The sequence below is a fragment of the Argopecten irradians genome, chromosome 14 (assembly GCF_041381155.1).
Source record: "Argopecten irradians isolate NY chromosome 14, Ai_NY, whole genome shotgun sequence".
Classification (NCBI taxonomy): Eukaryota; Metazoa; Mollusca; class Bivalvia; order Pectinida; family Pectinidae; genus Argopecten; species Argopecten irradians.
In genome coordinates this window covers 33,250,869-33,275,009 of record NC_091147.1, presented here as the reverse complement: position 1 = coordinate 33,275,009, position 24,141 = coordinate 33,250,869, and the positions used below count along the sequence as shown (strand labels likewise).

Below are 24,141 nucleotides of genomic sequence, written 5' to 3'. Positions count from 1 at the left end.
ATTGCGTGCGCACTCAATAGATATACTCGTATAGAAATGTTGCAAAACTGAAAGAAAGATGCTGGACAGGCACATCACATATCAACAAGGTAAACATGGAGGTTATAATTCCATAAATAGTATTCTTGTGCATATATATACGCAAACCGATCAGTTTTTCTCGGTACTTGGTATCCTGTTCAAAAATAACCCATGACAAGGCTCCTGTTTTTTTGTCAACTTTTCAATATCAACATTCACGTCGATCACAGGGCCCCGTAACTACAGTTTATATTATGATATCAATGTTTTCAGTCACTGGGTACGTACATCCAATACGGGATATAACGTACCCAGTGACTGAAAACATGATATTATAATATAAACTGAAGTTACGGGTCTGTGCGTCGAGCAGAAAGATACGTAAACAACAAATATCACGACACCAGTTCAGTTACAAACATGATACATAAACTCAACTGGCCAACATTACAGACACGACGGCTACACACAAGATTAATACTTTTACACAATATAGTTGCCGTCCAATACCAGACCTTACTCATTCCACTAGACCACAGAACCAGACACTCCAATCCACACTCCTTCAGACAAATCGCTGCTACAAAGGACACCTAGGCCTACAAATATTCATTCTTCCCACAAACAATAACGCAATGGAATCTCCTCCCTGTAGCAGCAGTACAATGGACTACACTCGAGGACTTCAAGGCACATATTTCCAACGTAGCCCTTGAAGTCCTCATTCACTAGTTCTGCACACACCTTTTATCTTATATACAAAAAAAAAAAAAGAAAAAAATCACAAATGTAATCCCTTCACACCCTTGCACCCCAACAGTACAGATCACATGACGTAATCGTCATTTTTGACAGAGTCATGAAATACAAAGAAGAAGAAGAAGATTAAATTACCCCTAGATATGATATCTATCTTCTTATTAGATCGTCGACTCCGTCATTATTGTCGAATGCTTCTGTAAGGGAGAAGGACATGTGGATAAATACCTGCTGTCTTTAGGATTTCAATGGTTATTTAAAAAGGGAATGCATGTAGTTTAGTCTTTGGATTTCACAAGTGTATATGAACTTGTGCATTGAGGCCGCGGTGGCTGAGTGGTTAAGATGTCTCGCCGTATTATCACAACCCCTCCACCTTTTGGTCGCGAGTTCGAATCCCATGTGGGAAAGTTGCCAGGTACTGGCCACTGGTTGGTAGTTTTTCTCCGGGTTCTCTGGCTTTCCTCCACCAACAAACCTGGCACGTCCTTACATAACACTGGATGTTAAGAGGATGTTAAACTTATGAAACTCCAATCTACATTGTACTGCTGTTAGAGGAGGAAAGTCAAATTCCATTTTAGGAAGTGAAGATTTGCTTGATTGAAATTGCATATGCCTTTGGATGCTAGTTGCAATGACGTAGCTATGAACAACGGATATATATGGAAGACTTCTGACAGATTGTCATCGTCAGAGCTACGATTCCGTCTCATTGACAGTAGTGTTGCAAAACATCCAGCGGTGAAAATGTTTCAATTTGCGTCATGTAAATTTGTAATTATCAATTCAACAATGTCAAACATTTTTAACATACAGTGATTATTTATTTACCCACCTCCATGTCAAAATTATGTTTGTTAACACATTAGAATGGTTCACATTTCCAAAACGGTTCACTTGCCCGCCATGATGCTTCATGTTGGAAAGTCTTGCGCTCCAAATATGGGAACAAGTACCATATATGGAATGACCTACAATTTATTGCTTACGAAAGAAATAATGTCAGAGTTTCTAACACAAATTAAAAAAAAAAAAAAAAAAAATCGCCAAATTCCAAATTATACTTACCGTACATGTGTTTAGTTACACAATGTCTATTCTTAGTTTGTTGGATTTTTAAAGCATTTCTTAACTGTTTCCGGTAAATCTGACATGGTGGCATATTTCAACAGAATTATGTGTGTGTTGCATTTGCTTGGATTTTACCACTAATAGTTGATGGCATATTATAATCAAAAAGGTTTGTGAACTGACTATTGATCATAGTTGTCAGCACAAAACAGTTACATATGGATATTATCTGAAAAACATATTTTTATCTGCCTCAAAGTGCTCATGGATCACATTGTGGCTTGCCAGGAACGGAGTGGAGGCGGTATGATTATTCGTTCTAATGGATGCTAGCTAGTCTAGTTATGTGGTTAGTTGGTACAATTGGTTGGTTGATTAGGTTCATCATCATGTTGAAGGTAAAACACTTTGTAGAGTCTCAAAAGTTATCCTAATTACCGTTGAATTATACTACACTTATGAACAATACATCTTATATTTCCCACAAGGACGCAGATGAGGAAAAACAAGTGTTTATGAATTTTTTATGCTAACTTTAAAACCCTTTCTTGATCAATGAAGTTTGTCTGATTTTCATTCCTTATAGGTTTAAATCTACAGCAAATATCCATCATAGCTATGACATTGACATGGTCACCTTGAGCATGAGGTCACCGGAGACTGTCTCAAGATGACAGGTAACCGTGATACAGTTCAGTTTCCATGTGAACGAGAAACATGGCAAGTTGTGCAGGCTCTACTGGGAAATCTGAAGAATTTGTCTCAGTCACTACAGGGCGATTTAAAGGAGTTGTGCAAAGAACACCAAACCATTGTTGACATCAGCAATGGGTTAGGAGATACAGAAGAGACTAGTTGGGGGGAATGTATTCTGTATGGGTTAGTGAAATTCCTGAAAAAGCAGGCAAGCAAGGAAGAGAGACGCGTCTTTCTCCAGTCAACTTTCCCTGCCATCATAGACCTCGCCTTGGACCATCCGAATGTCATACCAGCACAGGGTATTCCTTACAGCAAACAACAACATCGTAAGATGTTTTTTATTTTTATTTTTTAAATTATTAGATCAGTTAAGTTATGATAATTGTAATCTAAAGTTAGAACAAATAGAAGTTTGATATACATTGATATTGTAGGTAAAGGAATTTAAGAAAAAAAAATCAAAAGCATTCCAACATATATTTACATGCCAATGCAGTAAAATATTGGAATTGTTTTTGATTCCAAATAGACATCATCATTCTTCATTAAAACTACCAAATGTGGTATACTGGTATTCCTTTGAATGCTAATTGTACTGTTACATGTCATATTATATTACTTGGAAAATTTCTAGATATTGACTGAGATACAATTATGAATAAGTATTTACTTTTTTTTTTTAATCTATCTACAGTTTTTCCATTGTTTATTTGATAGATCCAATATTTTGATAATCTGTTATTTCATTATCGCGTTCAAATACCAAAATTAAAATAAACTCATGATCAACCTGAATAAGATACCAGACAAAGACTTACAGGATTTCTGTATCATAAAACTACATTTAGAAATAATTGATATAAGGATAATTATAATTTCTTTTCTAGCTAGCACCACAGTGATCAGCCGTAGATGTGTGGCTTCTATACTGGCCTGTGGCTTCCTCTGTTTGTTTGAAGAACGGGGAAAACCATGGATCTCTCATCAGTTGACTAATGTGATCAATTTTACCAACTTTTTCAAAAATCTGCAAATGTAAGTACTCAATATAAATATGTGTTCTTATACTATAAATCAATTTATTTTCGCGTGTGATTGAAAGTCCCAATATCTGTATCTGTTATTTTTTCATGATTTAGAAGAACTTTGAAAAAAAATCCTGTTGTAAATCATGCAGATACAGGACTAAATCAAAGTCAAGAGGAGCGATTATGATTCGGAAACTTTTGATAAAAATTAAATATATTAAAATGAAATTGTAACGTCATTGCTGAGAACCTCATGTGACCACCGCAACGGCTGTCCAAAGTCTTCCGAGAATAGGTCATGAACTATCCGACTTTTGTTTGGTATAAAATCAAAACTTCTATGGTGACCAGTTTCAAATGAAGGCAGTTGTTTACAAGTATCGACTTTCAAAAACTGCTGTACCAAAGTTGTTAACAAATCATTTTCTAAAATATAGTTTGATATAACACAATTTTAACTACATCTACAAATACTAATAATATCGGGGTCAAATCTAACTTGACTTTTTAGCCCACCATCAACAGATGGTGGGCTATTCAAATCGCTTTTTGTCCGTGGTCCGTCGTCCGTCCGTCCAGGCCACCATCTTGGATTTTGACAATTGAAGTTTGTTACCGCTATTTCTCAGAAAGTACTGAAGGGATCTGTCACAAATTGCATGTGCAGGTTTCCCTAGGGGCCTAGTTGTGCATATTGCATTTTGGGACCGATAGATGAACAAGATGGCCGACAGGCCGCCATCTTGGATTTTGACAATTGAAGTTTGTTACCGCTATTTCTCAGAAAGAACTGATGGGATCTGTCTCAAATTGCATGTGCAGGTTCCCCTAGGGGCCTAGTTGTGCATTTTGCATTTTGGGACTGAACGATGAACAAGATGGCCGACATGCTGCCATCTTGGATTTTGACAATTGAAGTTTGTTGCAGCTATTTCTCAGAAAGTACTGAAGGGATCTGTATAAAATTGCATGTGCAGGTTCCCCTAGGGGTCTTATTGTGCATATTGCATTTTCAGACCGATTGGTAAACAAGATGGCCGACAGGACGCCATCTTGGATTTTGATAGTTGAAGCTTGTTACCACTATTTCTTAGAAAGCACTGAAGGGATCTGTCTCAAATTTCATGTGCAGGTTCCCCTAGGTCCCTGGTTATGCATATTGCATTTTGGTACCGATCGGTGATCAAGATTGCCGAAAGGACGCCATCTTGGATTTTGATAATCGAAGTTTTTTTCCGCTGTCTAAGAATGTACTGCAGGGATCTGTCACAAATTGTATGTGAAGGTTCTTCTAGGGGTCTAGTTGTGCATATTGCATTTTAGGACCGATCGGTGAACAAGAAGGCTGACTTGTAGCCATCTAGGATTTTGATAATTGAAGTTTGTTACTGTTATATATCTCATAAAGCAGTCAAAGGATCTTTCTGAAATTTCATGTGTAGTAATATGTAGTAAAAGCTTGAAAAGCAGAGAAAAGATCCCTCTTTCCTTTGTCAGACAAAGATCGTTCTTAGGTGGGCGCCAAGATCCCTCTGGGATCTCTTGTTGTTGATAGTTATGTATAGCGTGACTTAAAATTTTGTGAGCAATAAGATATCGCATGAATTAATTGCCGCGAAAGTAAAATTGTTATAATCATAGGTAAAGTAGAATCAAATGACTCTAAATTGTGAAATTGAGTAGCTATGAAAAATTGTTACCCATGAAAACATGAATTCAGCCATCACAAATAAAAGTTATTTACAGTAAGAAATTATATATGACAAAAAAAACCATAAAAATCCATACCTACCCACAAAGGCAGATCACTCTGCAACATGCAAATACAGAATATAAGACAAACGAAAAAACAATCTGATTGAAATCATATCCTGGTCTCCATACTTTCCTAAATTACTTTTATATGCGCTTCGACAGAAAGTAGCTACAGAACGGCATGAAGATCAAGATAAGGTCGGGACAGAAAACACAACATCAATATAGGTATATATGTAAGATTGATCAGAATTTCATTTTCATTACTTACTTCAATTATTTGATATATAATTTTTTTTAACTTTTCTGCAGGTCATCCCAGTTTGCCAAACTTAGATGCATATTAAATTACTTTGAGCAAGTTGGTGAAAGAGGAAAGAACTTGGAAGGAAACGTAACCTTTGTTAGACAGGTTTGTAATAAAACGGACGCCTTTTTCATTGACCATTACCCCTTGTAGACAAATTTGGACTCTTCCAATGTATAGGATGGAACGGGTCATTATGAATTTTCAGGGGTGAATAGGAGTTAAATGAATTCCAGTAATTGTCCCATGTCAGGGATAATTAAACCATGGACATACTAGATTATCATATTTCAGGTTAAAAGCCCCAAACCTTTTGGAATTTTTGTTTTTAAAGTTTCTTAAAAACAATAATACTATTGATGGCATGAGATCAGGTTAAAACACCATGCAAATGCATTGTATTCTCCACAATCTATATTAACAATGAAGATTCATTCTGTTGTTTTGCTGTCTGGCACAGTGATAGGCAACTAACACGCAGTAATTAGGATAACGGCGGAAAACATAAGATGATTAGCATTATGAAAAGTAATTTTCAGTTTGTTTTAATTACATGGTTCAGAAGGTGATGATAAGTGTACTAGTATTAACAGTATAAGCTGATAACTTTTGTGACTCTACAAAATTGTCAATCTCGTTTTACATTCCCATTTTAAAAATAAAAAGCAGTTTAGTAAAAGCAGTGGCTCTTTAATTTAATATCAACTCTGATCAAATTGATTTAACAATTAAAGGATTGTTAGGTTGCACTTATAATATTGGCAATATAAATGCAATCTGGGTGGCAGATAAATAGAATAGCGCTAGTGAATACTTATCAGTTAGGGCGCTATGAATATTTATCTGCCACACAGATTGCATTAAATCTCCAATAAATGCAATCTAACAATTCTTTAATAGTTATATTTACATTTTACTTTCTAGTTCAAAGTAAAACATAATTTAGGTGAAGTCAACATTTGAATATACCCACTTCAGCCATTTATCCTCAACAGTCAAGTTCAATGTGATAAAAAATATAGTCCATATAAAAAATTGAAAAGACAACAAAATTTCAATGTTTTTCAATTGCTTTTCAGTTTACTTTCAATGATCCAGACATTTAAAAGATTTTTTTATAGTTTCATAACCAAACTGGTTCATTCAACTATAATGTCAATTTTCCGACATGGTGTCAGTAAACAAGACTTGCATCCATTTATAGATATTACTACACCAAGTCTAAGCTGCATTTATTGACTGAAAATGCAGTTCACGATTATCATTAGAGTAATGGAGTATATAGATGTAGATTATCCAGTGAGAAAAGCACACACTGAATCAAGAAAATTGATCCATTTAGCATTTTCGCAAAGTTTATCTATGTGAATTAATATGTAAGCATCACTTATATACTGGTAGAAATTTCCATTCAGTTTTTAAATCTATATATAGGTGATAACGAGAGAAGAAACTGCTACAATGGATTCATGGTTATTTAAGGATTAACCTCTTACTTTGGAAGTTTAGTTTAGTTTATGAGTTGATAAACCCAATGAAGCACAAGGTAAATTGCGGAAATGCAAAGCGTATACATACAATTTACCTCATGCTCCATTGGGTTTATCAACTCATAAACTAAGCAAAGTTAGAGGTTAATTCTTATATTTACAATATTTTCTTTAGAGATGCTCCATCGCCATCAGAGCATGAATGATATTCATCATTAGAACGATAATTAAATGTTTAATCGTGTATACAGAAGTCTAATTAACACAAGAAATAATATAAAATGATTTATATTGCCTTTGGGTCATGCGCAATCAGTACTTCATTCCATATAGGATATAGTGCCACGGAATTTTTTCGGGATGCAATTAATTATTTTGTATATTTTTAACTTGAAGTAAAATTAGAAGCTCAAACTTTTCAATGGTGGTAATGGTGTAAAGTGAGTAACTTTTGTAACTGAAGAAAAATATTAAATTGTCTGCTCCTGTTTTTGATAGTGAAAAAATACCATTTGTCAGCGGTGAAGCATCTTTAAACAATAAAATCAACTAAAACACCAGATACAATAATTTACCTCTGTTTTCAATGTCAAATTTATATTGCGGTCATGTTGATCCATGAACAACAGCCATTCAAAAAAGTGCGCAGTTGACTGGCCGCTTAATCCCGCCCTTTTTTTCCATGACGTCACAAAAAGTAGTTCTCATAATTCAGTTGTTTTATTCATGTCAAAATAGCAATAATACCTTAACAAACTAAATGTGTTTTATTGTATGTCTCTGATTTTGTCGTAAATGTGTTATTTGTAAAGATTGGCATGTGATTCTTTGGAATGTCAAAGGAAGTCCGCCAATGTTTCAGGTATTCATACACACCGAATCGGGTCACGTTCTGCACTCAAGTTATTGGTGAAATAAATTTTACAGATCTGCCCCAACTTTAAGTTTGTCAATACAGAAACAGTGGCAAAAGTAACAATGGAACATATTATTAGGCAAACGTGACTTGTTTTGAAGAAATTTCTTTTCTATATATAGGTAATAATGAGAGAGAGAAATATGACAATGAATTCATGGTTTAATCATATTAAATGTGACTTATTTTGATGAGATTCCCTTTTTTTGTTCTAGGTGATAACGAGAGAAGAAATGCCGACAATGGATTCATGGTTAAACTGTGATCTGAGTCTTTGTCCACTAAAAGTTTATGAGGATGGTGTGATCGAAGATGCTGGGTGCCAAGCAGTAGAGGTAACAGCTTCTATTGAGTGTTCTATTAAATGTTAATTTTTCCGATTTTAGTTGATTCAAGCTGTACGCTGTGTGCTGATTTTCACAGTAAGCATCTGTTAATGAAATTACTTTCATGTAATTTTTCCACTTGAGACTATGCTTGTGTGTAGGTATATTTGAAGAAAGTATAATGAAAATTTCCATGCAGCAAATCATTAGCTTTGTACTTACAGTGTACATATACTTAGACTACTGTGACTACCATGTGCAACCACATTTTCTTATTAAAATATAAAATCACCACTCCTCTTGAAAAAGACATGCTATAATTAAGAATGTTAAAAATCAATAAAGATAATGAAGCCTTGCTTGATGTTATCTGTGAAATTTAATATAAAACTTTTTTCTCTAGTGTCACATGATTGAATTCAGATTTATAATTTGAATGATTTAATTGTTTTAGGTGGACTTTGCCAACAAGTATATAGGAGGTGGTGTCCTTGGCAGAGGGCGTGTACAGGTTTGTACAGACTGTTATTTTTCTCTTACTATCAATCCTCGATACTCCAGGGGTTGCATTCACTTGTTATATCCACGTCTAGGCTATGTCATTGCAAAACTGAAGGCTCTCTGTGCAACAACAGATTATCTAGGTAGTTTGGTCCTTTGATATACATCAAAAGAGAGCAATAACGATATACTGTTGTCGGAATCGCTTTGAAGTTGGCCATCTCACTCTGTAATGTTAAAGGAAGTCTCTCTTGTGTAAGTTATTTTCTCATTCAGTTTTGCTATGACATAATGCAGGAGTGAATATATATCCAGGATATTCTCTGTCATGTATTGAAGCCATTTTATGGTGTGAAGATACTCAAAGTACTATACTGAATCTGGCTATAGGAGGTACGGTCAATGGGGTAATGGGAAGTCTCAGTGATATCAATATTAAAATAGCTCCTGAATATTTGAGATTTCCTCAATAACTTACAGGTGATATTTGAGATTATGTATTTGAGAGATGTCTTGAATTATAATAAGTGTGCGTTGGATGAAACATTCAAAGTAATCATATTAAACAAGCGATATACTGTGTAAATCAATAAATTTTCGTGGGAAATTAAATTTTGCATATTCTATATGTGATTAAAAATTACGAAGATTAATTACAGCTAAAATGTTTCAAGCACAGGTATAATATATAGTTATTGTAGATCATTATGAGTCTAAATCGTGAAGTTACATTGTCGCAAATTAGTCATAAGGTTTGAAAAAGTGAAACTAAGTTGGTTTACAGTAATTGTATGAGAATAACTAGACAACAATGTTTACCCCTGAAGACACCTTGGACTCATCTACTTGAAGTCCAAGGACAGTCCATTATACAATTCAGGGGTGAATGGGTTACCAATACCCAGTATTGCTTTTTAAACATGTTGAGAAGAGTTCAATGTTGTTGTTTTAGGAGGAGATTCGATTCACTGTTTGCCCAGAGCTGATCGGATCCATGCTGTTCATGGAGTACATGGACGAAAATGAAGCCATTATCATAAAGGGATTTGAGCAGTTCTCTGCCACTCAGGGCTATGCTGGGAGTCTGCTTTATGCTGGGCCGTATTCAGATCCTGCCACGGTGAGATCATATTTAATATTCCAGAGATAACATTTACTGTCATGATATCCACCCCTGGACTATGTCATAGCAAAACTGAAGGCTCTATCTGCGACAACGTATGTGCAGTTCAATTTGTTCGTTTGATGTAACGGTACATCAAAACAATCAAATCACAGCACTTTGTGGTTGACTTTTGGGCTTTGAAGTTGGGCGTCACTCTCTGTTACATTTAAATGAATTCTCTGCTGACCTTTTTCTCTCCTGAACTGCCTTCAGTTTTGCTATGAAATATTCCAGGGGTGAATATGACAACAGTGAATTTTTCACTCAGTAAATAGAATTTGGCAGCACTATTTTGGATTGATGCCACTGAGTAAAATTTAAGATAGATAAAATATTGTTTTTTTTTATGAATTAAGAAAATACCATCTAAAGTAAAAAGTAATCTTAACAAATGTTCCATTTTAAATCTAGATTTTATGAAATGTTTTATTCACTTATTATTTTAATCCCCTGTGAATTGTTTTGCCTGTCCTTTCTTGGATTGTTGACTAGATAAAGTGAAATAACACTGTATCTGTTGATATACATTGTAGTCACCATGATGAAATGGATTGTCATCTTGATATTTTCTACACAGAGAGACGAGAAGGGTGACCTTATGACAACTCTATGCGCTATTGACGCTGTTTCCTATAGAAACCAACAGCATTCACAATACAGTGACTACATGTTCATAAGAGACATCAACAAAGCCTACGTTGGATTCAGTGCTAGGTGTCTGAGGGGTGTGACCCCACCCCGGGAGACAGGAATGGCTCCATCCCAGGAGCCTGGAGGACAGACTAACCTTGACTCTCCATCGGAAGATAAAGTGAGCACTCCAACAGATGAAGAGTACCTCACTGCCACGGATGATGAAGTTGAAGAGGATGGAAACCTGTGTAAGTTTAAAAGCTGGCTGCTATGTATTTTGTAGGATTTTTAGCTCACCTGGCCTGAAGGGCCGGTGAGCTTATGTCATGGCGCGGCGTCCGTCCCGTCCGTCCGTCCGTCCGTCCGTTCGTCCGTCCGTCGTCCGTCCGTCCGTCGTCCATCCGTCAACATTTCCTTTAAATCGCTACTTGTCATAGAGTTCTGGATGGATTGTAACCAAATTTGGCCAGAAACATCCTTGGGGGAAGGGGAACAGAACTTGTATAAATTTTGGCTCTGACCCCCAGGGGGCAGGAGGGGCTGGGCCCAATAGGGGTAATAGAGGTAAATCCTATAAATCGCTACTTGTCCTAGAGTTCTGCATGGATTGTAACCAAATTTGGCCAGAAACATCCTTGGGGGAAGGGGAACAGAACTTGTATAAATTTTGGCTCTGTCCCCCTGGGGGCAGGAGGAGCGGGGCCCAATAGGGGTAATAGAGGTAAATCCTATAAATCGCTACTTGTCCTAGAGTTCTGCATGGATTGTAACCAAATTTGGCCAGAAACATCCTTGGGGGAAGGGGAACAGAACTTGTATAAATTTTGGCTCTGACCCCCAGGGGGCAGGAGGGGCGGGGCCCAATAGGGGTAATAGAGGTAAATCCTATAAATCGCTACTTGTCCTAGAGTTCTGCATGGATTGTAACCAAATTTGGCCAGAAACATCCTTGGGGGAAGGGGAACAGAACTTGTATAAATTTTGGCTCTGACCCCCAGGGGGCAGGAGGGGCGGGGCCCAATAGGGGTAATAGAGGTAAATCCTATAAATCGCTACTTGTCCTAGAGTTCTGCATGGATTGTAACCAAATTTGGCAAGAAACATCCTTGGGGGAAGGGGAACAGAACTTGTATAAATTTTGGCTCTGACCCCTCGGGGGCAGGAGGGGCGGGGCCTAATAGGGGTAATAGAGGTAAATCCTATAAATCGCTACTTGTCCTAGAGTTCTGCATGGATTGTAACCAAATTTGGCCAAAAACATCCTTGGGGGAAGAGGAACAGAACTTGTATAAATTTTGGCTCTGACCCCCTGGGGGCAGGAGGGGCGGGGCCCAATAGGGGTAATAGAGGTAAATCCTATAAATTGCTACTTGTCCTAGAGTTCTTCATGGATTGTAACCAAATTTGGCCACCAACATCCTTAGGGGAAGGGGAACAGAACTTGTATAAATTTTGGCTCTGATCCCCCGTGGGCAGAAGGGATTGGGCCCAATTGGGGAAATAGAGGTAAATCCTATAAATTGCTACTTGTCCTAGAGTTCTGCATGGATTGTAACCAAATTTGGCCAGAAACATCCTTGGGGGAAGGGGAACAGAACTTGTATAAATTTTGGCTCTGACCCCCTTGGGGCAGGAGGGATGGGGCCCAATTGGGGAAATAGAGGTAAATCCTATAAATTGCTACTTGTCCTAGAGTTCTGCATGGATTGTAACCAAATTTGGCCAGAAACATCCTTGGGGGAAGGGGAACAGAACTTGTATAAATTTTGGCTCTGACCCCCTTGGGGCAGGAGGGGCGGGGCCCAATAGGGGTAATAGAGGTAAATCCTATAAATCGCTACTTGTCCTAGAGTTCTGCATGGATTGTAACCAAATTTGGCCAGAAACATCCTTGGGGGAAGGGGAACAGAACTTGTATAAATTTTGGCTCTGACCCCCAGGGGGCAGGAGGGGCGGGGCCCAATAGGGGTAATAGAGGTAAATCCTATAAATCGCTACTTGTCCTAGAGTTCTGCATGGATTGTAACCAAATTTGGCAAGAAACATCCTTGGGGGAAGGGGAACAGAACTTGTATAAATTTTGGCTCTGACCCCTCGGGGGCAGGAGGGGCGGGGCCCTAATAGGGGTAATAGAGGTAAATCCTATAAATCGCTACTTGTCCTAGAGTTCTGCATGGATTGTAACCAAATTTGGCCAAAAACATCCTTGGGGGAAGAGGAACAGAACTTGTATAAATTTTGGCTCTGACCCCCTGGGGGCAGGAGGGGCGGGGCCCAATAGGGGTAATAGAGGTAAATCCTATAAATTGCTACTTGTCCTAGAGTTCTTCATGGATTGTAACCAAATTTGGCCACCAACATCCTTAGGGGAAGGGGAACAGAACTTGTATAAATTTTGGCTCTGATCCCCCGTGGGCAGAAGGGATTGGGCCCAATTGGGGAAATAGAGGTAAATCCTATAAATTGCTACTTGTCCTAGAGTTCTGCATGGATTGTAACCAAATTTGGCCAGAAACATCCTTGGGGGAAGGGGAACAGAACTTGTATAAATTTTGGCTCTGACCCCCTTGGGGCAGGAGGGATGGGGCCCAATTGGGGAAATAGAGGTAAATCCTATAAATTGCTACTTGTCCTAGAGTTCTGCATGGATTGTAACCAAATTTGGCCAGAAATATCCTTGGGGGAAGGGGAACAGAACTTGTATAAATTTTGGCATTGACCCCCCGGGGGCAGGAAGGGCGGGGCCCAATAGGGGAAATAGAGGTAAATCCTAAAAAATTCTACTTGTCTTAGAGTTCTGCATGGATTGTAACCAAATTTGGCCAGATACATCCTTGGGGTTAACAGAATTCGTATAAATTTTGGGTTTGACCCCCCTGGAGGAGAAAGAGTGGGGCCCAATAGGGGAATTAGAGGTAAATATCCAAATTTCTTCAGAAAAGAAACAATGAACTTATATTCAGAACATTACTTGGCATTACAAACCAGGTGAGCGATACAGGCCCTCTGGGCCTCTTGTTCCTTTTTAGCTCACCTGGTTCAAAGGCACATGTTGAGCTTATGCCATATTGTGGGATACTTCCATCCATCAACAATCCACTTCTTCTTCATAACGACTGGTTAAAATTTAACCAAATTCAATTGGTAGTATCCTTGTAGGGTGGGAAAATTGTACAAGTGATCATGATCCGAGGCTGATTCTACTATCATTTGAAGGCCGCTAAACGGCCCCATTCCCCTTCTAGCGGCCCCATTTTAAGATGTCTGACTGTTCTTAAAATTCCCGACAGCTTGCCTGTGAAATGTGGCCTTCTACGTCAAAAGTCGTAAGATTATACGGAAATTTTGGTTCCGTATTTTAGTCATGCCATTTCAAGCGTTTAGATGATGTGTAGCGCTTGAGTGCAAGTCTGTATGTCTATGTGATTAGAATATCAAACACGCTGGGAACACGCTGAGATAAAACAATTCACGTTAAAAACATTAAAAAGGCAAGTTGGATTTGTAAAAAATGATTTGATGACTTGATATACAATGGAGTACACAGACACATCGTTTTTTCCTAGGAACAACTGAACGATCACCTGTCAGTCTGCGTATAGACTACAGTCTAACGTCACATCTGTCAGTTTGTTTATCACTTTATTTATGGCTAATTATTTGAAATAGTAAGTAAATAAAACAGAGATGACTTTGAGTCATGTAAATAATAATATTTTTACAAGATTTTGCAAAATTTCCCCACAACGTCGGTATTCAAAGTGATACTGAAGTCTGAATATTGCATAGAATGACGACGATTTTCTCAGATATGGATAAATAACTGATTTCATTTATGGTACTATTGTGTCTATAACGATTATCAAAGTCATCAAATCAGTATTTCATTCAATTGCATGTTTTTAAAAGGTGAAAGCAATATTTTCCTGAATAGGAAAGCTGCTTACACCAGAAAAAATAAAATACTTTTATGTCAATTTGCTATGGAAGGCAGTAGAGGAATATTTCCATTTCTGATGTTTTTACTGAAGTTATACTGAGTCAAAAGCTTAACTTATTATTCATGACATTATTTCTCCAAAACTTCTATGATGATATTGAAAATTTAATGCCTAAAAGCTAAAATATTATATTAATGAATATAATTATATAGAGTTAAATCTATAATGTAGAAAAGTGTCAGATTTCATTTAGATGAGAAAATGGGGTGAGGTCGAAAAAAATTTCCCTAAAACTACAGAATTCCCAATCCAGCTGCCAGGGGCGCCGTTTGAAAAATGGTGGAATCGGTCTTGTGATCAGCCTGATTCCCCGAAGCCTGAAGGGTGGGTCAATAGAGGTCAAGTTGGCTATTTCTATTTAAATGTCATAAAATTAAGCATTAATGTAGCTCTCATATTGCAATGGCAGCATCCCTATTGGGTGGAGTTTTAAAATTGTACAAATTGTTAGTTTGACCCACAGGGGGTGTGAGGGATAGAGCCAAAGTGGTCAATTTGCCTATTTTCATATAAATAATTTTCAGAAACTAAGCATAGGATAGCAGTCACTATACATTGAATGGTAACATCCCTATGGGATGGGGGATTCAAAAATGTAAAAAAAAGGTCGGCCCAACCCCCAGGGGAACAGGGCAAAGGGACTTATTTGACCATTTCCATAAAAGAAACGTCTTCTCTGAAACTAAGCATGGAATGACACTCATATCATATTTGACCATCCCTATGGGGTGACGGTTCAGAATTGTACAATAGTTGGACTGACCCTCACTACGAGCTCTTTTGCAAAATTTGTATGATTTTTATAGTTAACTGTAGTTATATTCCAATACTATTCCACTTTTGCATATTATAGAGTTAGCTCCCTTGCGGGTAGGTATCCATTGTGACGTCATTATTTTAAGGGCGCATTAATTCACATTATTTTCTCCGAAAAGTATGACGTTTTGCTCACAAACACTCGACGGTACAATCAATACCTACCCATAAGGGCAGATAATTCTGTAATATGCAAATACAGAATAACATAAATTCTATTTATTATCTTTTGTTTTCTAGACCTGAATGGAATTTCAAATCTTGCTGATGGTCTCCTGGTTGACATATTATCTTCAGCTCTATTAGAGGCATCAAGCAAGCTAAAAGGTCAAGGTCAGGCATATGAGGCAGGTCAAGGTCAAAAGAATCAGCCAAGTCTTCAGACCTGTAATGACACTAATTCTGTCAAATTTTCAACTTTGTCTAAACCAGATGTTGATACGCCAATGGAAGGGAAGGAAAACTTAGATGTAGATCTAGCTGACTGGGTGTCTAGATTTCGGAGGCGTAGTTCAAATCTAAGTGATGTAGGCTCGCGCAGTAGTACAGCGAGTACACGGCATAGTTCAGAGTTTAGCTCAGAGTTTGAGGAATTTTACGAGAACTTTCAAAAACGGGAACAACCAGTCATCCAGAAAACCATTAAAGAAGAAAAATTTCTCGACATTAACGAATTTGCTGTCAATTTAGCTGCAAAACTCCTACATGAGGGGACCTTCCTGGCCGCTCATATAAATAAGAAACCAGGGATTCAGAACTTCCATAGTGACGTGCCTGATGGATCTATGGCGAAACCGAAAGCCAGGAAACTCTCCAGTGACAGTACAAACAGTGATAGTAGTGTAACCGACAGTGAAGTGAGTCTGTCTGAACCAACACAGCAACATTCCAATAAGAGGCTTGAAACCTCGGACACTAAATGTGATATTTCTGAAGCTACTGCGAGGAGATTTGCTGACAATTTTATCAGGACACTTTTTCCATTCCCAGAACAGATTACTACAGATTCCGACAAGCCTAGCTGTGATGAGGGAGGAGGTGTAGCGACATTTTCTAGCACGGGAACCTCAGACCGTCAACAGACAAGGTCTGAATCCAGTGCTTCATCATTATATACTGCATATACATCAGATCTCTTAAAGCAAGATATGTTGACAGAACGAAACCGAAAGAAAACCAATACAGACCTCAAATCAAAGTCAAAAGAATCAAGGAGTTCTTCACGCATAAATACGAGGGAAATGAAGCTGGTGGCGACTGATTTTGTGCACGGTGTTGTGATAGGTGCTCTTCAGAAGTATTCTGAAGAATTAGACAGTGATATCAGTATTCAGGATATTGATCATGATACATTTGATGACACAGATTCAGACACAGGTGACCATGAGCTGGAACAGGAGTGTGCGAATGAGAGTGAAAATACCGACATTTTAGACATAAAACTGATGACGGAGCATCCATCTGGAGGTGAGGTTTCAGGTGAACATGATGAGAAGTCTTTTGATAGCTCTAATTGTGATTCCTGCCTTGGCGATAGTGCCAGTGTATGTGGTACTAAAATACTTGATCAGGTCTTCTCAGAGGGCCAAAAACAAGTTTGTGAAACGTCAACTCATAGTTTAGATAGGCCAACTTCTACGGTGGATGTCATTCTTGAGGTTGAAAGACTGGACGAAAGTTGTAAAATACCACAAGTAATGATTACAGATGAAAGCAGACCTGAACAAAGAACCGAAGAACTTTATTTCAATGTTGCTGAGAAGCTTGTACAGGAACAAGTTGCAAATGCACTATTAGGTATGACTAATTCTCAAAGCAGTGATAATGTGCCAAATGATATGGGAGCAAGACCAAAAACAGAGAAAGTTCCAAGGAAAGGAAAGTTAAAACCAAAACCTAAAAAGATTTCTGAAAGAGAATTGGAACCACCCCGAAATAAATATTTTGGTCACAGTAGCAACAGTAGCGGGAGTTGTCTCTCCTTGTCCCGTGATAACCACCGCGACATACATGTTGATGAAAGAGAGCCCAGGAAAGTGACATTCTTTGCTTCCTCTCTTTCAAGAGATCTCCTTACCAATGCTTTTGTGGAAGTTCAAAGAAATATGAATGGTGGTAATATCTTCCGTCGTAGTAGTGAACCTTTGAAAATCTCAAATCACGCAGCAAAATGCTTGATTGAGAATTCCACAAATGGGACCAATGGGAAGGGAGAGAAGCACATGAGTCTGACGGATGAAGATGTTGGTAGATTTGCACAGGAACTCAGTAGATGGGGGTCACTCGAGGAGTTTAGGGCAGAGCTTCGTCGAGGTTCTTGTGGATTCAGGGATCCAACGCTGTCAAGGTTAGATACACGATTCATTTGTTTAGATCAAATATATAGTATACAGGGTAAACTAACATATACTTTAGTTTTATTTTTGTGCTTTTCATTACTGTCTTTGAAGCGCAAATTAATTTATAACTCTAATTTGTAAAAGGGTAATTCCACCAAATTGGGCTCCTTGATATATATATCAGTTTTATTTAAAGCTATAATTAATCATAATTTACAGTTCCCGAGAAACAACTGATTTACATTTGATTGTGTTTGCAAAAAAATTGACAGCACTAAAATAAGTAGGTTTACAGTAAAACAAAAATCTAAGATTTATTTTACATTTGTTAATTTATTTAGGGTTTATATAATAAGAGGATTTTATAATGAGTATTGCTGTGATAATATTAAAAGAAGGAAAAGGAAAAAAACATTTTTTCTGTTTTTGGAATTAATTACAAGTCTATATTTAGGTCTTATCAAATCAGTCAACAAAATATCTTCATATTAATAATTATTGAATTATGTGTGTGATTTGCCATGATTGTTTTCGTGGTCTTAGAAATGTTTTCGTGGTCTTAGAAATAGTTCATTCCCTGTGGGAAGACTCAGAAAAAATGAATAATGAAAAAATTATCTTTTCTAGGTTTGCAGAGCAGTTAATGAAAAGTGATTGTAAGATCCCCGACTTCCATTTCCTTGAATCCACCAACTGGAGCACGAGTGGGGATTCCTCTGTGTCTTTTGTAAGCAGTGTGAGTGGTTTCAAGGACACAATTTTGGCTGGATTTGAGGAGGAATTACTGAATGCATCCTGTACTAAAGCTGTTTCAAGAAGTCCAAAGTACACCAGGTAAAATTGGTCACAGACAGTACTGCATTGGTGTCGTTCAGGGTTTTCCGCTCTTTTTCGTTCTTACCGTAAATACTACACTTATCTTCACCCTCTGAACAATTTAAGTAATAATAACACGGGTCGTCTTATGTTTCTCGTCGTCTTCCTAATCACTGAGTGTTAATTGAATATCAGTGTCAGTGTTAATTGTCAGTGTGTCAGACAGTAAAACAGCAAGACATATCTTCCCTGTTAACAAAGATAGGTAGGCCTTCAGTGAAGCAAAAAACAAAAAACAAAAAAAAACAAAAGTTTCTTGAAAACGATAATAACATAATACATTTTATGTTGTTGGCTTAAGATGAGGTTACAACACAATACAAATACAAGTTTCCATGCCTAATCTAACATTTCACTGTTTTGCCAATTAAAGCAGTGATGGTTAACTAACACACAGTAAACATAAGATGACCCGTGTTATTAAAATAAACATTTAATCATTATCCAAGGATTTATAAGTGAGAAGGATTCGCTACTGTCTCTTTACATTACTAAACACCACGCGAGACGCCTATGAACCGGGAATAAAAACCGTTTTTCTCAACAAATCCTTGTCTTATCGAGTCAAATGAAACACCAATGTAAAGTTTATTAATTGCTTTAAGGATGGAAGATTTAGAAGATATGTCTTAAATTTTTGCACCCGCAAGCCTAATGAAAGGCTGCGCCGGCGGATATCAAAGGAAAATCAGGCGTCGCCCTATGTCACGGTCAGTGCACAAACACAAAACTCCTGCTTTGTACTTCCCCAAAACCCAGTGTGACTTATCCTTCTCATATACATCCTTGCATTATCTTAGAAAATAAATTGTTCAGAAGGTGATGATAAGAGTAGCATTAACATTAAGCTTTTGCTTTTGCGACTCTAAAAACTATTTTGAAATTCCCATTAAATTGAAAAGCTGTTTTTGAAAGGTAGTGGTATCTGAAATGTTTTTGAATATAACAGAAATATATTGTTGTGTAATCCAAGTGAAAACTACAGTGAAACCTACCTTAGAGACCACTCTGTACAAATACCTGCTTGTTAAGACCACTTTGTAAAGTCTAAAATCTACAGTGTGACCTGTGTATAAGGACCACCTGGCTATAATGACAACTTTTACACTGTTCTTTTGGATAAAGAGACCACTTTTCTCTTGTCCCTTGGGTGATCTTTATAGACAGGTCTGACTATAGCTGCTATGTACCACATAATTAGTGAGATAATGAGCCTTAGACAAGTAAACCAGGGGTCCTATGTTTGAATCTGCTTCTGCAATACTGTGTGTTCTTTGTTAACAATTTTGTTGCAAAACCGCAAATGAATTTGGTATCAGGCAAAGCCTATTTTAGCTACCGTCAAACAAATTGGTTTTGTTACATGAAAATTTTGTTTATTCTCACAAATGTTATTTAACCATAAAGGGTATATGGAAACTTCATATTAATATTATTTTTCATATTTTTATAAGATTGTATCACGATGCTCTCTAGTTACTGCAAAACAAATTATTTCCCACCCCTACATCAAAAACAGTATGGATTATGATATTTTTGATATTTTTGTTCATAACATTTTTTTTCAGATTTGTGTACAACAAGAAGATTCCAAAGATAGCAAGACAAAGAAGTCTTGTAAAGGAGAAAGATAACGGTGTAGTTGATCTCATGGACACGTTTTCTGTTTTGAAAGGTGGCAGGGGTAAATCGTTTGACAGTGAAATATCGGCATTATCATGGGGCTCTTATCAATCCTCACCTAGTCAAAGCGGCGATGAATTCTCAAGTTACGCCGATAAGCTTGCTGAACGAATCCTGCAAGAATCCATAGAGGCCCTCTTCCATATAGAACCAGAGGCCGAGCCGTGTCTGTCGGACTCGGAATTTGAGGACGACGAGACTTGTTTTCAGGACTTTGCTAACAACATGGCCAATGATATATTGTTGCAATCGTTAGTTAGCCTCGCCACTTGCTATGCCACGTATAGGAAAGAAAAGAAACGACTTTCCGATGCCAATACATCTACAACCAGTGAAGCAGTATCTGAAATTGAATCACGAACTTCCACAGATGCTGCGAGTGTTTCAAGTGTTCAGCGAAGTGTTTCGGACGATTATACGGACGCCCTTGACATACCATTCCGTCAGCTTGAGAACTATGCTGAAGAGTTAGCAGCAAGTGTTTTGCAGCATTCTGTGAATGTTTTCCAGAGAGAGTTGGATAGTGAGAAGAAGGTGAGTTAATGTTCGAAATTAAAGGCCTGTCCGTAACAGGCAATTTCAGTTGTGCAGACAATTTTTTCCATGTAGCTGGTCCTTTGACCGGAGACTTCTTGGTCCCGATAGAAGATATACTAATAAAAAAAATAGCAGTAGGATTGTAGAAAGGTTGGAGACACAACTGTACAAAACAAACTTTTGTAATTTACTGGTTTAAGTCAACTTTCTTTGAATAGAGCCAGTGATACTAATGTGTTTTAATGTGTAACATTATTGCTTTGTTAATTTGTATTCTAATTCAACTATTACTGTGCTAGTAATTATATAAACAGTAAAACTATTACTTTGCTAGTAATTATATAAATAGTAAAATTATTACTTTGCAAGTAATTATATAAACAGTAAAAATATTACTTTGCAAGTAATTATATAAACAGTAAAAATATTACTTTGCAAGTAATTATATAAACAGTAAAACTATTACTTTGCAAGTAATTATATAAGCAGTAAAACTTAGTCTATTACTTTGCAAGTAATTATATAAACAGTAAAACTATTACTTTGCTAGTAATTATATAAACAGTAAAACTATTACTTTGCAAGTAATTATATAAACAGTAAAACTATTACTTTGCAAGTAATTATATAAACAGTAAAACTATTACTTTGCAAGTAATTATATAAACAGTAAAAATATTACTTTGCAAGTAATTATATAAACAGTAAAACTATTACTTTGCAAGTAATTATATAAACAGTAAAACTATTACTTTGCAAGTAATTATATAAACAGTAAAACTATTACTTTGCAAGTAATTATATAAACAGTAAAACTATTACTTTGCAAGTAATTATATAAACAGTAAAACTATTACTTTGCAAGTAATTATATTAACAGTAAAACTATTACTTTGCAAGTAATTATATAAACAGTAAAACTATTACTTTGCAAGTAATTATATAAACAGTAAAACTATTACTTTTGCAAGTAATTATATAAACAGTAAAACTATTACTTTGCAAGTAATTATATAAACAGTAAAACTATTACTTTTGCAAGTAATTGTATAAGCAGTAAAACTATTACTTTGCAAGTAATTATATAAACAGTAAAACTATTACTTTGCAAGTAATTATTTAAACAGTAAAACTATTACTTTGCAAGTAATTATATAAACAGTAAAACTATTACTTTGCAAGTAATTATATAAACAGTAAAACTATTACTTTGCAAGTAATTATAAAAACAGTAAAACTATTACTTTGCAAGTAATTATATAAACAGTAAAACTATTACTTTGCAAGTAATTATATAAACAGTAAAACTATTACTTTGCAAGTAATTATTTAAACAGTAAAAATATTACTTTGCAAGTAATTATATAAACAGTAAAAATATTACTTCGCAAGTAATTATATAAACAGTAAAACTATTACTTTGCAAGTAATTATTTAAACAGTAAAACTATTACTTTGCAAGTAATTATATAAACAGTAAAACTATTACTTTGCAAGTAATTATATAAACAGTAAAACTATTACTTTGCAAGTAATTATATAAACAGTAAAACTTTAACTTTGCAAGTAATTATATAAACAGTAAAACTATTACTTTGCTAGTAATTATATAAATAGTAAAACTATTACTTTTGCAAGTAATTATATAAGCAGTAAAAATATTACTTTGCAAGTAATTATATAAACAGTAAAACTATTACTTTGCAAGTAATTATATAAACAGTAAAACTATTACTTTTGCAAGTAATTATATAAGCAGTAAAACTATTACTTTGCAAGTAATTATATAAACAGTAAAACTATTACTTTTGCAAGTAATTATATAAGCAGTTAAACTATTACTTTGCAAGTAATTATATAAACAGTAAAACTATTACTTTGCAAGTAATTATTTAAACAGTAAAAATATTACTTCGCAAGTAATTATATATACAGTAAAACTATTACTTTGTAAGTAATTATATAAACAGTAAAACTATTACTTTGCAAGTAATTATATAAATAGTTAAACTATTACTGTACTAGGAAATATATAAACAGTTTAAATATTACTATGCTAGTAACTTTACTATTAACTTAACTTAAAGACCAGTAACTTTCAGTTAGGACCAGTAACTTTCAGTTAGGACCAGTAACGTCAGTTAGGACCAGTAACTTCAGTAAGGACCAGTAACTTCAGTTAGGACCAGTAACTTCAGTTAGGACCAGTAACTTTCAGTTTTGACCAGTAACTTCAGTTAGGACCAGTAACTTCAGTTAGGATCGGTAGCTTCAGTTAAGACCAGTAACTTCAGTTAGGACCAGTAACTTCAGTTAGGACCAGTAACTTCAGTTAGGACCAGTAACTTCAGTAAGGACCAGTAACTTTCAGTTAGGACCAGTAACTTCAGTTAGGACCAGTAACTTTCAGTTAGGACCAGTAACTTCAGTAAGGACCAGTAACTTTAGTTAGGACCAGTAACTTCAGTTAGGACCAGTAACTTCAGTTAGGACCAGTAACTTCAGTTAGGACCAGTAACTTCAGTAAGGACCAGTAACTTTCAGTTAGGACCAGTAACTTCAGTTAGGACCAGTAACTTCAGTTAGGACCAGTAACTTCAGTTAAGACCAGTAACTTCAGTTATATATTAGGACCAGTAACTTTCAGTTAGGACCAGTAACTTCAGTTAAGACCAGTAACTTCAGTTATATATTAGGACCAGTAACTTCAGTTAGGACCAGTAACTTTTAGTTAGAACCAGTAACTTTTAGGGTCAGACTGTCCTTAGGACCAACAGTAACAAATGCTTAGGAGAGAACACTGGTGAATGACCAGAACACCACCTACCACATGCAATTATGTTATAATTATATCATGATATTCTGTTTTTGGTATGTATACAATTATAGTATTTATACGTATACCCTTACAACAAACTTGGGGGATGGGGGAGACGGTGTACTATAGATCCATGTAGTCCATCTGTCTGTCTGTAGACACAATGATTGACAGACTACTCCTTAACTACTGAGGGGATTTCAACAAAACTAACATTTAGTGGCAATAATAGTCAATATTTTCAATCTACGAATGTTAATCTACACAAATTTATTTTGAAATATATAATTGCGAAATCTAGTGGCCGCAAAAGATAATTGATTAACTATAGCTATTAGTTATTTTATTAAGATAAGACGGAACATGCTTAAATTTTTAGGTCAACTGAGATGAAGTG

General features: G+C 36.2%; 1 protein-coding gene across 1 annotated transcript in view; it reads left to right on the top strand.

The window, feature by feature from the left end:
- Positions 1–24,141, top strand: part of LOC138307944 (uro-adherence factor A-like) — a 37,648-nt gene continuing 13,507 nt past the window's right edge. The window contains exons 1-11 of the mRNA XM_069248882.1: positions 1–89; positions 2,441–2,879; positions 3,441–3,588; positions 5,649–5,748; positions 8,265–8,384; positions 8,830–8,886; positions 9,829–9,996; positions 10,619–10,922; positions 15,732–17,838; positions 18,458–18,664; positions 20,275–20,923. Of these exons, the coding sequence (XP_069104983.1) occupies positions 2,525–2,879; positions 3,441–3,588; positions 5,649–5,748; positions 8,265–8,384; positions 8,830–8,886; positions 9,829–9,996; positions 10,619–10,922; positions 15,732–17,838; positions 18,458–18,664; positions 20,275–20,923 (4,215 nt within the window). The 5' untranslated portion in view covers positions 1–89; positions 2,441–2,524. The remainder of the gene's footprint in view (positions 90–2,440; positions 2,880–3,440; positions 3,589–5,648; positions 5,749–8,264; positions 8,385–8,829; positions 8,887–9,828; positions 9,997–10,618; positions 10,923–15,731; positions 17,839–18,457; positions 18,665–20,274; positions 20,924–24,141) is intronic.